We start from the raw sequence: 13,641 nt of genomic DNA on the forward strand, positions 1-13,641 counted from the left end.
GACCTAGATCAAAAAGGAGAAACTTCCACGTTTCTCCTTCTCTGTTTCAGTAAAACAGGTTCCAGATATGGTGCTGGCTTCCTAACAGAGCAGTGTCTCAAGGTGTGTCCAAACGTCCCAGCTGTGTTACTCGTGAGCAGAACCTGGAGACCAGCCAATGTTCAGCCTTAGCTAGATGGCAAAGCAAGCCCAGGTATCTGATTCAGTCTTCTGTCTGAGTTCCCTTCTGTGTCACCAGCTCAGCTGCACCATCCTAGATACTTCTTCAAGTGAGTTCTACATGGTAACTTTCATTTTTTAGCATCAGCATGGCTCACATCTCCTCAAACCTCTGCTTCATCGTCATGGTCTATGAGAAGGTTCTCTGGCCACTTCTATAAAACAAAATCTTTAGCCCCTACTCCTAACCCCTTACTGCTTCCCATAGCCTAGAACTCCCTGCTAAGAAGGAGCCTGGGTGTACATGTTCTTTCAGAAATTCATTCTCGTTTACAATAGTTATTCTAGGCAAGCCAGGAATCCATCACCAAAACTCTAAGCCTAGTGAAACAGCAGTGGGAAGACAGCCTCTAAGCAGTGAGAATGCCTGTGTGAGACAACATATGTGTATATTAGCGATCGTAGAAAGCACAGTACACCCTAGATCTGAGCTACACATATGCCATGCTAAGCTGGGCATAAACGAGAAATGTCTGTGTAGATTCTTAGCCAACCAGGAGCCTTATCCCTAGTTGGGGTTGTCCTTGTGTGAGGACAGTGGTGCTTGGCAGATCAGCCACTGGACAATGCACCTGGAGACTCTATCCAGAGATATGGCAAAGTTTAGGAGGTCTTGCTCAGTCCAGACTCATATTGGCTTGATATTACTGATCTCACCCAACCCTGCAATGTTCCTATGTTGTTTCTGTAATCAAAGTTCTAGAACATGATCAGAAATCTATGTGAAACATCATCTCAGTGATTTCTAATATTCTCTTTTGTCCTTTATGAGCATGGAGTCAGTCCAGTCTTCTGGTCTCATAGTACAGATTTTCTCTGCTACAGAATCCTTAAATTTATTACTTATCTGGGATTAGTGGGTTTTTTTTGCTGTTCTTTCTCTTTATTTGTGTGTGTGTGTGTGTGTGTGTGTGTGTGTGTGTGTGTGTGTGTGTGTGTGTGTGTGTGTGTGCCAGTCCTGGAGCTTGAACTCAAGGCCTGGGGATGGTCCCTTAGCTTTTGTGTTCAAGTGACACTCTACCACTTGAGCCATAGCTCCACTTTTGGCTTTTTGCTGATTAATTGGAGATGAGAGTTTCATGGACTTTTCTGCCCAGTTTGGCCTTAAACTGTGATCCTGAGACCTCAGCCTCCTGATAAGCTAGGATTACAGGAGTGAGCCACTAGAGCCAGGCTTCTTAATTTAGCTTGAAAAGACTAGAATTCTCAATGTTGCTGAACATTGAAACCAGCTAAGTGGTCTAAGTCTATTGCTGGCAGGGTGCTAAGTAAGAGGTGTTGATTTATGTGGTCTTACACATTAGCTTCTTGGGCAATTTACCAGATGTCAGTCTGGGTCAAGGGTTAAATAACCTTTGGAGAAGCAATTAATTTTCTTCATTCTTCTGAATGTGAAGAACATCCCTTTGGGTGGGAAATACCAAGGTAATATTGGATACTTCAGTTTTATTGTAACTACTGACATTATCTGTCTTCTCCAAGCAGAATAATATTTCCTTCTACTGATGCTTTTGGCTAGAATATATTCTTTTTTGTTGTTGTTGGTCATGGTTCTTGAACTCTGGGCCTGGCTGCTGTCCCTGAGCTCTTCAGCTCAAGGCTAACACTCTATAACTTTGAGCCACAGTGCCACTTCGTTTTCTAGTGGTTAATTAAAGATTGGAGTCCCATTGACTTTTGTGCCTGGGCTGGCTTTGAACCTCAGATCCTCTGATCTCAGCCTCCTGAATAGCTAGGATTAGAGGTGTGAGCAACTGACACCTGGCTGGAATGCAACTTTATATCATTGTCTTGAGCATGTATTTGAGCAACCACATTTCATATTGGTTGATTCATCTTTGTGGAATATACCCAATTGTTCTCCCACATTCTGTACGATTCTTTGTAAAGTCAGCTCTGCATCCTGCCTAGGGCTTTGTAGACAAGTGTAAGGCAAATGGCATAAGGGATTCCTGACAGTGGGCCATGCAGAGTGGCATATATCAATCCTGATGAAAACATGCAAAGAATTCGATGGGAAGAATGCAGTGGAAAGGAGAAAAGGCCAGAGTGCCATCAAAAGGAGAGATTATTTGATCCATGGCAGTGGCTAGGGAAAACACAATGTGAAGACTGGTGGGAAAGATGGTTCTAGATGGTCAGGACATCAGAAGCAAAGAATAGACATGAAATAAGTGACTGCAAGAAGTTAGAACAGGCAAGAATTCAGTGTATAGCCTACAAAATTAAGAAAACTGAAGGAAGGGGTGGGTTGTTAGATGGTAACTCTATACAACTAGTTTAAAGATAATGATGATGACAACTATAGCAATAATAATAAATTTAGACAGAGTGGCAGAAAGGCTGGAAAAGTTGGTGGGAGGCTTATAATGGTTCTTATGACATGTTCAGCTGCTGTGGCTTCAAGTTTCATTGTGGAGGGCATGAGTATAGTGGTTGGGTTAAGGAGGCCATGGCAGGAAGCCGCTGCTCCCTTGTGAGAAGAGTGATGCCTAAGGAAATGGGTGCGCACAGGCCAGATCCAGGGGGAGGGCTGGTTGGCTGACTGGGGTGGCCCCCGCTGGCCTCTTCAGGGGCTTTGTGCACATGGGTAAGGGCGTGCATTCTGGAGATACCTCACCAAGCAGTCATGCTGGGGCTAGACAGGCCCACAAGTTCATGCTGGTAACCCTAGCTACTGGAGAGGCAGAAGCAAGAAGATGACAAGTTCAGGGAAAAAAGAAAAGAAAAGAAAAACAAAAACACAAAGGAAAGGAAGTGGCTCAAATGATAACTTGTTTGCCAGGGTGCTGGTGGCACATGTCTGTAATTCTAGCTACTTAGGAGGCTGAGACACAAGGATCATAGTTCAAAGCCAGTCCAGCCAAGCCCCCAACAGACCACAAAAAGTAATAATAATAACTGGCTTGCCTAGGATACGTGAGACTTTAGGTTTGATCCTCAGTACTGGGAGAAAGTTGTTTCATTTTGTTTTGATTTTTGCCCTGCTGAAGGTTTCTAGTTCACTTTTCAAGTCCTCACTGTATGTTCCTTAGTAAATGTGTGAACTCTCATTCTTTGCTTTTTGTCTAAAATAAAACAGCCATTTTGGAAGGAAAAAAAAAGTCCTCAGCTAGCCACTGGTGGTTCATATTTATTATACTAGCTACTCAGGAGGCTGAGATCTGTGGATCATAGTTTGAAGCAAGCCTGGGCAAAAAAAGTCTATGACACTCATATCTCCATTGAACCAGCAAAAAGCTGGAGCAAGGAAGTGGAGCTGTGGTTCAAGTGGTAGGGTGACAGTGTGAGTGCAAGAGCTAAAGGACAGCACCCATGCCCTAAGTTCAAGTCCCAGCACACACACACACACACACACACACACACACACACACACACACACCCCTCCTCTATCTTCACTGAGATGATTTTTTTGTTTTGTTGGTCCTAGGGCCCTGAGTTGTGTCACTGAGCTTTTTTGCTCAAAGCTAGCACTCTACCACTTTGAGCCACAGCCCTGCTTCTGGGCTAATTAGAGATAAAAGTCTCATAGATTATCTTGCCTCAGCTTTAAAACCTCAGTCCTCCCATCTTAGCCTTCTAAGCAGTTAGGATTAATGGCGTGAACCACAGAGATGACTTAATCAGCACCATGAAGTAGTATTTTCCAGGCACTCTGCTATTGGCTGAATGAGCCTCTTGGCTCTATCCTCACAGGCCTATTGGCTACTGTAATCTCAGAGTAATTCAGAGAGCAGCCTGGAAAGACCCCATGTACCTGTAACACAAGGGTTTACAACAAGCTGGTGCCACGCAGTTCCACATATCAGAAGCTTTCATTCTAACCAAAATGAAAAGGGAGTTCAAAAAATGCACACTCACTACCCAGGAGACTGAGATCTGAGGATCACAGTTCAAAGCCAGCCCAGAAAGCAAAGCCTATGGGACTTTTATCTCCAATTAAGCACTAGAAAACCTGAAGTGGGGTTGTGGCTCAAAGTAGTAGAGCACTAGCTTTGAACAGAAAAGCTGAGGAGCAGTGCCCATGAATTTAAAGCCCACAATAGATAGGGGTGGGGGGGAAGCACTACTGTTTCATCCAGAGATTATCATCAATGTTATCTTAAATCATCTTGAGACACATCCATTCTTCCTTCATAGCCTCCTGCCGGTTTATTCAATAAACATATATGGGACACTGATTTTTGCAAGATCCATCTCATTTCTATGTGAAGGAAGGAAACTCAGAACTTCCATTGAAATGGATTAATGGCTATTTAAAGCCCCCAGGTAAAGCCTCCCAGATAAATAGGAAGCTTATTTGAAAATTTTGAGGCAAATGAACTGGGAACTGTGGGTTAAAGTTAAAATTATGTGATTAAATTTTTGCAAAAATTAATACATAGTTTTGCTTTTGTAATTTGCTTATGCATTTATTTTTTTAATTTTTAGAAGAATAGGTTTATTTATATAGTTATAGTATAGCTATGGGCAAAATAATTATGTAATGTAATTTTATTGGCCACTTGTCTGTGGCTATATGCAGCTATTGTGGTTTTTGTTTTTATAAATTTTTTTAAGTTTTGGGCTGTTTATTTTTAAGTTAAGTTAGCCCCGGCTGGTTAGGGTAATAAATTTTAAATTTTGTATTTTAATAAAATTTGTAGTTTTTATTAAAATCTTAACCCACTTCTTTGGAGGCCCCAGTGAGATAACTCAGTTGGGGTGACCCTCAGTCACAACCTGACACCCTGCAAGGGGATAGACTTCAGAAGGAGCCTCTGTAGAGGACAGGCCAAAGTAGGAGCCCCTAATAAAAGCAGGTGTTGAAGGGGATAGGCTGCAAACAAAGCCCCTGTGTAAACTAGGCCACAGATGAAGCCCTGAGGCAAGCTCTGAAGTTAATTTTCACTGGTGAGCTTCTCTTTAAGGAATCCAAAACAAAAACAAAAAAAACTCCTATGAGTGAGAGGGAATACAGCACATACTCTCAAGTCTGGGAAGGAGACAAGGCGTCGTCCGCCCCCCTGTGCTGCTTATGCAGTTTTTAATGGCCACTCCATTTGTCTGTTTTGTCTGTTGTCTGTACTATCATGGTTCGAGATCTGGGTTTCTTGAAGCCACTGGCTGACTGCTCCAAACCGGAAATCTCCACAAGGGAGGCTCCCCGTTTAACATTTCAGGGCCCCAAGGTGTTTCTGTCACTCTGACTGTTGGCCGGGCATGCCATCAAAATTTAAAAGTGACTTGAAAAGTCTCTGTTTCTCTGTCCACTTCACCACACTCAAACCCATGTGCAGCAGTGGAAGCAAGCTATCCAACAGAAAACACTGGGTTGACTTGCTTTGGTCCTCTACAGTCAGGTTTTCGGGTCTCAGTGTTGGCTGCAGCACTTTAAAAAGAAGTTATCTAAGTCCTCTACGTCTGCGTTTCCTCTTGGGTAAGGTCTACCTGACAGGGTGTTGGAGGAATAACTCCAGTGTCAAATGGAGATTACCAAGCAGATTAATATGAAGTCAGGTAAGGTTAGCTTTGTTTCATGTTGTAATTAATTTTAACTTCAACATGCATATGTGTGGCTGGTGAAGGGATGCCAATGACATGAAAAACAAGAAAAATAGTTTAACTTGAATTAAAAGTCAGTAACAGGGCCGGGAGTTTGGCTTAGTGGTTAAAGTGCTTGCCTAGCATGCATGAAGACCCAGGTTTGATTCCTCGGTACCACATATAGAAAGAAGCTGGAAGTGGTGCTGAGGCTCGTGGTAGAGCTCTAGCCTTGAGAAAGTCCAGGACAGTGCTCAGGCCCTGAGCTCAAGCCCAGGACTGGCAAAAAAAAAAAAGTCAGTAACAAACAGCTCTGTCTGTCTGCCCGCCTGCCTACCTATCTCCCCCCTCTCTCGTTCTCTCTTTCCCTTTCAAGGCAGGAAGGCAGAGATTATTTCTCAATTTCTTCTTCATTCTTAATCTATTTCCCAATTTTTATGAATATATAATAGACAAATTTTCAAAAATATTCACTAGCAACCATGGAAACACATTCAAGGTCTGACTTCTCAGTGTCCTCTGGGTACACTCAGCTGTGTAGTGACACTGCAGAGCTAGCCCGCCCTCCTGCAGTCAGAACGCAAGGCTATTGCACCCAGCATACAGAGCCCACGTAGCTTGCCTTCTGGTCACACTCCTTGTTCAGCCTCTTGTTTTTCTGCTCAGGTGTTCAGGTCAGGGCAGACACATGCCTTCCTTATGTTGCAAGTTTACTGGAGCCAGCTATGCACAGGATGGCTCCTGCTTCACTCCTGCCAAGCTTGTGCCTGCCCCCGCTCCACTTACTAACAGATGACATAATCCCCATGCAATCGTCCTGATGTGCACATATCCATCAGGAAACAACAGTGCTTCACGAATGATAATGGACCTTAAGGATTCCGCACATTGAACGAGCGACGTTCAGGGTGCCAACCTGTCACTCAGATGTCCCCACAGAGCAGGAAACCACAAATCTCCCTAGGCAGAGAGACACAGGTCCTTGGCATGTTAGAAGGAAGCAAAGAAACAATAAATGTTTTGGTCTCTCCTCCTGGCCCTTCTTCTACACCACCCCTCCCGCCTGCATTTTCTTCCATGCCAACAGCCAGAGGGCAAGGATGCCCGAGAGAAAATAATTTGCCTGACAGTCTACTACTCCCTATAGTCAATGATGGCTTCAAGTTATGATGTTAACCGTCAAGAACCCACTAAAAAGCCAGGCACTGGTGGCGTACCTATAATCCTAGCTCAGGAAACTGAGGTCTGAAGCTTGCAGTTGGAAGCAGCAAAGTCTGTGAGGCTATTATCTCCAGCTAACCACCAGGCAGCGTGGTGGGGGCCACTTTTAAGAGACTAGAATTAATTTCAGGTGGGCCAATAGGGAAGTATTTAAAGCAGATCTCTTCAAATCCGACTTTCTAAATATTGAATTTTCCCATCTCACCTCCTCACAGGCACTCAGGAAATGCTCATGGAAAGGCTAAATTGACTTATTGATGCTTCTTTTTTTTCATATTTACTTTGAATAGATGGTGGAGGTACTTTGTTGATTTGGGTACCCAGACTGTCTCTAGAATGTCTCTCATTTTTTTTTTTATTTTCATAGTAGACCTCAAAGACAGAGACGAGAAGCCCATGAAGATACCCACAAGCAAGGAAGGTATGGCATAAATGTACTCACCATTCTAAGCACGCTTCTTCTCTCCATACTTCAATCCTAGTGATTTTCAGCATTGTACCTAGCTACCCCCCACCCCGAATCAGGAAGCAGAGGGTAAGGGGCAAGAGGAAGGGACCCTAAAAGGAGGCAGGAGGGGCTCTGGATTAAGCTGGTGAATGCTGTGGGTAGCTGTAGGAACTGGCACCTCCCCATCTCCTTACCCCCCCATCCCACCATGTCCCAGCTTCCTCCTTCACATCCATGGGCATCTCAGTCCTCAGTCGTCATTCACTGGTTCAGATCTTTCCTGGGCCACTTTTTTTTTTTTTTTTTTTTTTTTTTTGCTACTTTAGGCTTCCTTCCTCAATCCCATAAGGCCTTCTTCACTTTGTGTTTCACCGTACAGTTGGAAATGTGCTTCCACAGCTGACATCTCATTTAACTCTGCACACCTGATCCAATTATCAAGTCTGACCTTTAGTCATTTGGGAAAATCGAGCTCAGGGAAATGAGTGGTGTAAAGGCACAAAGCAGGAAGTTGCTGAATGGAGACAGAGTTTCAGTCGCTTTTTTTCCTCAGAGAGAGAGAGAGAGTTTCTTCAGGAAAGGACAGAGAGGTGGGCTGAGCCAATGGCAAGGGTGGAGTCTGTGTTTGGGGATAAACATGTATCGGGGCTTTTCAAGATTTATCTTCTGACCACTATCCCTGTCACCTGCAACAGTAGCTGCCACTCTGAACCTTGTCAGAGTTGCAAATTCTTATCCTCTGCCCAGACCTACCAGAGCCTGTAGGGGCCATGCAGGTTCAGGAAGCTGGATCATGAGTCCCATGGGAGATGCTGGCACATGCTCACATTTGGAAGTCATTATGGGGGGTGAGGATAGGGAGTAAGTGTTGAGTTCCCTGCAGAGGAGACAGCCAGGAGATAGCCTGTGGAGGAGTAGGGAGAATGATGAAATGTTTCTGTGGATTTCAGATTGTGCTCATGGGCAAATGAGCAGTATTCAAGGTTGCTGTTTATAAGGGCAAAAGACTGGGAGTAAGCCCAGCCTCTAGCGGCCTGATTGGTCCCATGGTTTATGAAATATCCATTCACAGAACACTGCAGTGTAAAAAAGAATAAGACTAATATGGACATAATAAGGGAAATATAAACACAACTACATAGACATAAAAACTTATGACTCTATAGACATAATGGTTTATTACATTGATTAATATGTATCTCTGATATACAAACCCTTAGCCTAATTTTGATTATGTTCTAAAAATTAAGAGCCTGTCATTGTATATAGAGATTCCCTTCTTGAATACTTGTTTGTTAAACATGTCATTTGAAATATGATGTAAAAATCAATGTTAATAAATTCTTTAATAAAAAAAAGAATAAGACAAGCCAGGCACTGGCGGCTCACCCCTGTAGTTCCAGCTTCTCAGAAGGCTGAGATCTGAGGCTCACAATTCAAAGCCAGCTCAGGCAGGAAAGTCCATGAGAGGCCTATCTCTAATTAACCAGCAAAAATCTGGAGATGGAGCTGTAATTCAAATAGTAGACCACCAGCCCTGAGCAAAAAAGGTAGTGGATAATGCCCAGGCCCTGAATTCAAACCCAAGCATTACAATAACAACAAGAAAAAAATAAGGCCCTTGGGGTTCTCTAGTATAGAAACAAATCCAAGGCTTATTAAGGAAAGGCCCGTGGCCATAAGAGTTTCTAAAATGCTAATTGTGTGTAAAGAAGAGGAGAACTAAGAATATTTCTTGGTACTTACTTATTTCTATATAAGCAAGTCTGGAGAGATAAACAAGAAACCCATAAAAGAAGTGCCTGTGGAAGAGGGAAGTAGGTAAATGAAAGTATTAAAAAAAAAAGTCAAACTCTATAAATGGGCAAATGGATTACCTATTTAGAAAAAAAGTAAGTATAAATGGACATAGAGGCAATCCAGAAGCTGACTCCCACAGGGACAGAGTGGATGACATTTGACAAGGCTAAGTCCATTCTCCTGTCACAGAGTGGCCAACCAAGATCAAGGACATCCTGCTCAGTCATACTCATTCATTCCCCTCCAGACCAGCCTTCCCAAATGCCTGAGGTCCTTTAGGGCAATTAATAAGGCAGGCTCATGCCTGTAAACCTAGCTACTCAGGAGGCTGAGATCAGCATGAGCAGATCTTAGCCTTTACTTATTAAAAATCATTTAGGAGGCACCCCTACCTCTACTCTTCTACTTGCTGCTACCAAACCCAGGGTTGCACAAGCCAGGGAAGAGCTCTACCAATTAAGCTCCTGTCCCAACTTTGACAAGCTTTAAAAAAAAAAACCACCAGATTCCAGACCTGATTCCCACACTCTCCAGTCAGAGACTTGAAACAGGGTTGGGGTTTTGCTATCTTAAAAAACCCTGTGTGGTGCTGAGGCTCAAGTGGTAGAGCTCTAGCCTTGAGAAAGTCCAAGGACAGTGCTCAGGCCCTGAGCTCAAGCCCAGGACTGGCAAAAAAAAAACAAAAAACCCGTGTCATCCTGGATTGGTTTGTTTATCCAGAAAATAGGAAAGCAAAAGGGGCTATTCACCAGGTAAAAGAAGAGCATAACATTCTGGGAAATGTTTCAAAAGCAAGTCAAAAAGGAAATGTCTTTCATCTCTCTCATTTGGAACATGAACCTGTTTTTCCTCTCACAGCCCAATTCTGAAACGGAGCCCTGATATCACCAAATCACCTCTGACGAAGTCAGAACAGCTGTTGAGGATTGATGACCATGACTTCAGCATGAGGCCTGGCTTTGGAGGTAGGAGGTGTACATTTCTGTATCAACATCTTTCCATCTCTTCCTTCCTTCTTTCCTTCCTTTATTTTATTTATTTATTTTTTTTGTCAGTCATGGGGCTTGAACTCTGGGTCTGGGCGCTGTCCCTGAGCTCTTCAGCTCAAGGCTAGCACTCTACCACTTAAGCCACAGCACCACTTCTGGTTTTCTGGTGGTTAATTGGAGATAAAGTCACACAGACTTTTTTATGCCTTTGAACCCTGATCCTCAGATCTCAGCCTCCTGAGTAGCTAGGATTACAGGCATGAGCCACTGATGCTCAGTTCCTTCCTTCCTTCGTTCCTTCCTTCCTTCCTTCCTTCCTTCCTTCTTTTCTTTCTTCCTTCTTGGGTTTTGAACCCAAGGCCTCATACTTCTCCCAGCTTGTTTGCTTGGTACTCTACCCCTTGAACCATATCTTTTTTTTGCCAGTCCTGGAGCTTGAACTCAGGCCCTGGGCACTGTCCTTGGGCTTTCTCAAGGCTAGCACTCTACCACTTGAGCCACAGTACAACTTTCAGCTTTTTCTGTGTATGTGATACTAAGGAATCAAACCCAGGGCTTTATGCATGATAGTCAAGCACTCTACAGGTAGGCCACACTCCTAGCCCAATTATTGAACCTTGTTTTCTAATAGCTATGTTAGAGATAGGCTCTCTTGAACTTTTCTCCCTGGGCTGGCTTTAAACTGTGATCCTCTAGATAGATCTCAACCTCTGAGTAGCTAGAGTCTAGATATGCAGGACTGGTTCATGTCTTTTTTCCAAGGATACTTCTATCTGTCCATGATCGGGAAATCAAGCAGGGACTCTCTGGCTTTACTGATCAGAGTTGTCCTCCTTGCTCTGGGTTTTGCTGAACACGTTCTTAGGAGCACCTGCAAGTGGATGACCAGGCTAGGCCAGCCAGTTGTCCTTAAAGGCGCTTCTGAGAAGGACTCAAGGTCACTTGTGCAGCCCAAAGCCGCCCCCTGAAAATTATCTGAAATTCAGTCTGATACCCTTGAATTAAATTTGTTCTCATTTGAGAGCTGGCAGATAAACTCTGGGTACATGTGTGAGGGCAGAACATGGTTTGCTGGGTTTAATTAAATGAAAGTAGCTGGAGAAAATAATGACTCAGGGCAGATGAAGCTGAAGCCCTTTGAAGCTTAGCCTGTGGCTGCAGCCCTCTTAGTGTCAAATAGGGTCTTCTTCCTTATGAGCTTTTTTTTCTGGAGAAACATATTTGTTTTACAAATCATTCTCATGTTTTTAACTTGTTTTCCCCAAATAAATAGACTTTCAAAAGGAGTTTCTGACTGGACGCAGTGTCTATTGCCTATAATCCTAGTTACCCGGGAGGCTGAGATCTGAGGACTGCAGTTCAAAGCCAGCCAGGACAGTAAAAAGTCAGTGAGACTCTTACCTCCAATTAATCACCAGAAAACTGAAAGTGGTACTGTGGCTCAAGGGGTAAGGCAGTAGCCTTGAGCTGAAGAGCTCAGAAACAACGCGAAGTCCCACGACTGACCAAAAATTAAAAGGAGTTTCAGTTCACTCCATGATTGGCAGCTGTTGGATCCAAACCCACCTTTCTGCTCCATGGTAAATGGAGTATGCCATGTCCAGCCCAAATCCTGGAAGTGGCCAATAGAGATCAAGAATTTGTCTTCTTCATTAGGATTCCTCAGCCACCTCTACTTTTTGTTTTGTTTTGCTTGCTTGTTCTAATACCATAGTTTGAACGGTAGGCCTTGCACTCTGGCTTAAGGCTGATGCTCTACCACTTAGCCATGCCTCTAGCCCAGATTTTTGCTGGTAATTTTGGAAATGGAGTCTCATAGACTTTTTTTTTTGCCTAGATGAGCTTTGAACCACGATCCTAATCCTCAGATCTCAGCCTCCTAAGAAGCAAGAATTACATGTGTGAGCTATTGACACCAAGCTAATAAAGTTGTTTTATGACCCAGAAATCACAACCAATCTAATGTTTTTAAGGCCATTGTGATACATCATGTTTCCCTTAGATGATCCTCCATCATGTGTCAAAGATGCAGATGTGTGGATTTGACAAATGGCCTTCAATTCTGGGTGCTTTTCCCAAGCAACACCTTTCCCAGGGCCAGAAAGTGACTAGCATCCATGATGAAACAAGGTCAACTCAAAAAGGGTGTAAGCAGAAAATAAAATGGATGTCCTCATACCAAGGAGGTAACGCCTTATACCAGACCCAGCCTTTGGCCTCTACACCATAGCTTTAGATAGCATTTGGAATCAAGGAAGAATGACCCACAGTAACTCAGCATTTCAGATTAATCTGGATGATTCATAACAGCAAACTTCATTTAAGTTTTCATGACCAAAACCTTCCAATCCAACAGAACTCTGCGGTACTAGAACAAATGCCTCTTTTTCCTATCTTTCATTTTTTATTTATTTACTTGTTTTGTCGGTTGTGTGGTTTGAACTCTGGGCCTGGCCACTGTCCCTGAGCTCTTCTGCTCAAGGCTACTGCCCTACTCATGGGCCTGGGTATTGTCCCTGAGCTTTTCTGCTCAAGGCTAGCACTCTTACCTGAGCCACAGCTCCACTTCCAGTTTTCTGGTGGTTAGTTGGAGATAAGAGTCACAGATATTAGTGCCCGGCCTAGCTTTCAACCTCGATCCTCAGATCTCCACCTCCTGAGTAGCTAGGATTAGAGGCATGAGCCACCAGCATCCAGTTTTCCTACCTCTTGTATAGTTAAAATTCAAGGGCTGGGAGTTTGGCCTCGTGGTAGAGTGCTTGCCTAGTATGCATGAAGACCCAGGTTCGATTCCTTGGTACCACATATACAGAAAAAGCCAGAAGTGGTGCTGAGGCTCAAGTGGTAGAGCTCTAGCCTTGAGAAAGTCCAAGGACAGTGCTCAGGCCCTGAGCTCAAGCCCAGGACTGGCAAAAAAAAAAAATCAAGTTAAAAAAATACATGCCATCATTGTGCCCTGTCCACAGGCCCGGCCATTCCTGTTGGTGTGGACGTGCAGGTGGAAAGCTTGGACAGCATCTCAGAGGTTGACATGGTAAGTGCTTCTCTGACCAGGGCTGTGGGCAAGGAGGGAGACTCACATAGCCCGTCTCTGAATACAGAAGTCCTACATTCCTGGAGACACTGAAGTGGCACAACTCTCCTGGGAGATGAGAATTCCCACAATTGTTTTAGAGATAGCTCTGGGAGATGTGTCACTGAATACCCCATTGATAGGAGACAGAATCAGATGACAAACTTGATCCCCTCTTCCCTTCCTCATCCTCAGCACCCAAGATCTCACTGCTGGGATCCATTCTCTGGGCAGAAGCTCCCAGTGAAAACTGCAGTGTAGAAAGAATGCCCTCTCCCCTTTTTCTTGGATCTGCCCAGATCAAAAACAGAGCATTCCACAACACTTAGCTTATAGGACTTACAAGTTCGGGTCTTTCAAGAAGCAGA

At 43.8% G+C, this 13,641-nt stretch overlaps 1 protein-coding gene across 1 annotated transcript in view; it reads left to right on the forward strand.

Moving 5' to 3' along the window:
• Gabrr1 (gamma-aminobutyric acid type A receptor subunit rho1) overlaps positions 1-13,641 on the forward strand; it is a 32,499-nt gene that overhangs the window by 5,946 nt on the left and 12,912 nt on the right. Inside the window, exons 2-4 of the mRNA XM_090337709.1 lie at positions 7,331-7,384; positions 10,070-10,176; positions 13,167-13,234. Of these exons, the coding sequence (XP_090193835.1) occupies positions 7,331-7,384; positions 10,070-10,176; positions 13,167-13,234 (229 nt within the window). The remainder of the gene's footprint in view (positions 1-7,330; positions 7,385-10,069; positions 10,177-13,166; positions 13,235-13,641) is intronic.

The sequence above is a fragment of the Megascapheus bottae genome, chromosome 8, assembly GCF_031878675.1.
Source record: "Megascapheus bottae isolate mThoBot1 chromosome 8, mThoBot2.hap1, whole genome shotgun sequence".
In the NCBI taxonomy this organism is placed as follows: Eukaryota; Metazoa; Chordata; class Mammalia; order Rodentia; family Geomyidae; genus Megascapheus; species Megascapheus bottae.